General features: G+C 61.8%; 1 protein-coding gene across 1 annotated transcript in view; it reads right to left on the reverse strand.

The window, feature by feature from the left end:
- LMTK3 (lemur tyrosine kinase 3) overlaps window positions 1-425 on the reverse strand; it is a 12,158-nt gene extending 11,733 nt beyond the window's left edge. The window contains exon 1 of the mRNA XM_029924342.1: window positions 408-425. Within this exon, the coding sequence (XP_029780202.1) occupies window positions 408-425 (18 nt within the window). The remainder of the gene's footprint in view (window positions 1-407) is intronic.
- Between the last annotated feature and the right edge of the window lie 470 nt (window positions 426-895).

Here is an 895-nt window from a genome sequence, read left to right on the forward strand (position 1 = left end):
GGGGGGGTGGCAGGGTCAAGACATAGCCCCTTCCAGCCCACCGCAGACCTCTGTCCCACCCCAGCCTCCCCGCGGAACCAAAATGTCTCTCCGATCTCTTTGGTCTGGGTTTCTTCACCTCCAGCCTCCTGGCCACACACCCACACTCACACCCCCTCCACATGCACCCTCCTCCCCAAGTGCCCACCTCAGGGCTGCCCTACTATCCCCCCAGCTCCCAGGCCAGACGCCCAGGTGCCTCCTGGCCCTCCTTCCTCTTCACTTCACCCCCTCCCCTCAGCCCCAGCCCCTTCCCTCCCCACAGCCTGGCTGGAGCCTCCTCATCTCCTAGACTGTCTTCTCAGCCTCCTCCCGGCCTCCCGGCCTCCAGTCTCTCCCCTGCAGTCTGTCTCAGACGTGCCACTCGCCTGCTCGCAGCCCTCCATGGCTCCCCTGCACCTGGGGCCAGAGCAAAGCTCGCTCCCGTCTTTCCCTGCCCTTCCTCAGCATCCCTTCCCCCACCCCATGCATCGGCCTCAGACACGCAGGTGCCTTTGCACTTGCACTTCACCCTGTAATGAGCCCTCCGCTCAGCAGAGTCCTCCCCATCCCTCAGGCCTCAGCTTCAACATCATTTGCCTAAGACACAGCACTGCCCCCAACACCCCCTCATTTATCCTCACACTGTGGGTTAAGAGTCAGGCTGCGGGGGGAGGCGGGTATTGAATCCTGAGTCTACCCTTTTCTTTTAAAGTACCCTCTACACCCAATGTGGAGTCTACACTCAACGACCCCAAGATCAAGAGTCACATGCTCCACCGACTTGAGCCGGCCAGGCGCCCCCTGCGTCCACCTTTGCGGGGGGAGTAACCTCAGAGAAATCACCTCACCTCTCCGTGCCTCAGTTTCCCTCAGC

Source organism: Suricata suricatta, chromosome 16 (assembly GCF_006229205.1).
Source record: "Suricata suricatta isolate VVHF042 chromosome 16, meerkat_22Aug2017_6uvM2_HiC, whole genome shotgun sequence".
NCBI classification, from domain to species: Eukaryota; Metazoa; Chordata; class Mammalia; order Carnivora; family Herpestidae; genus Suricata; species Suricata suricatta.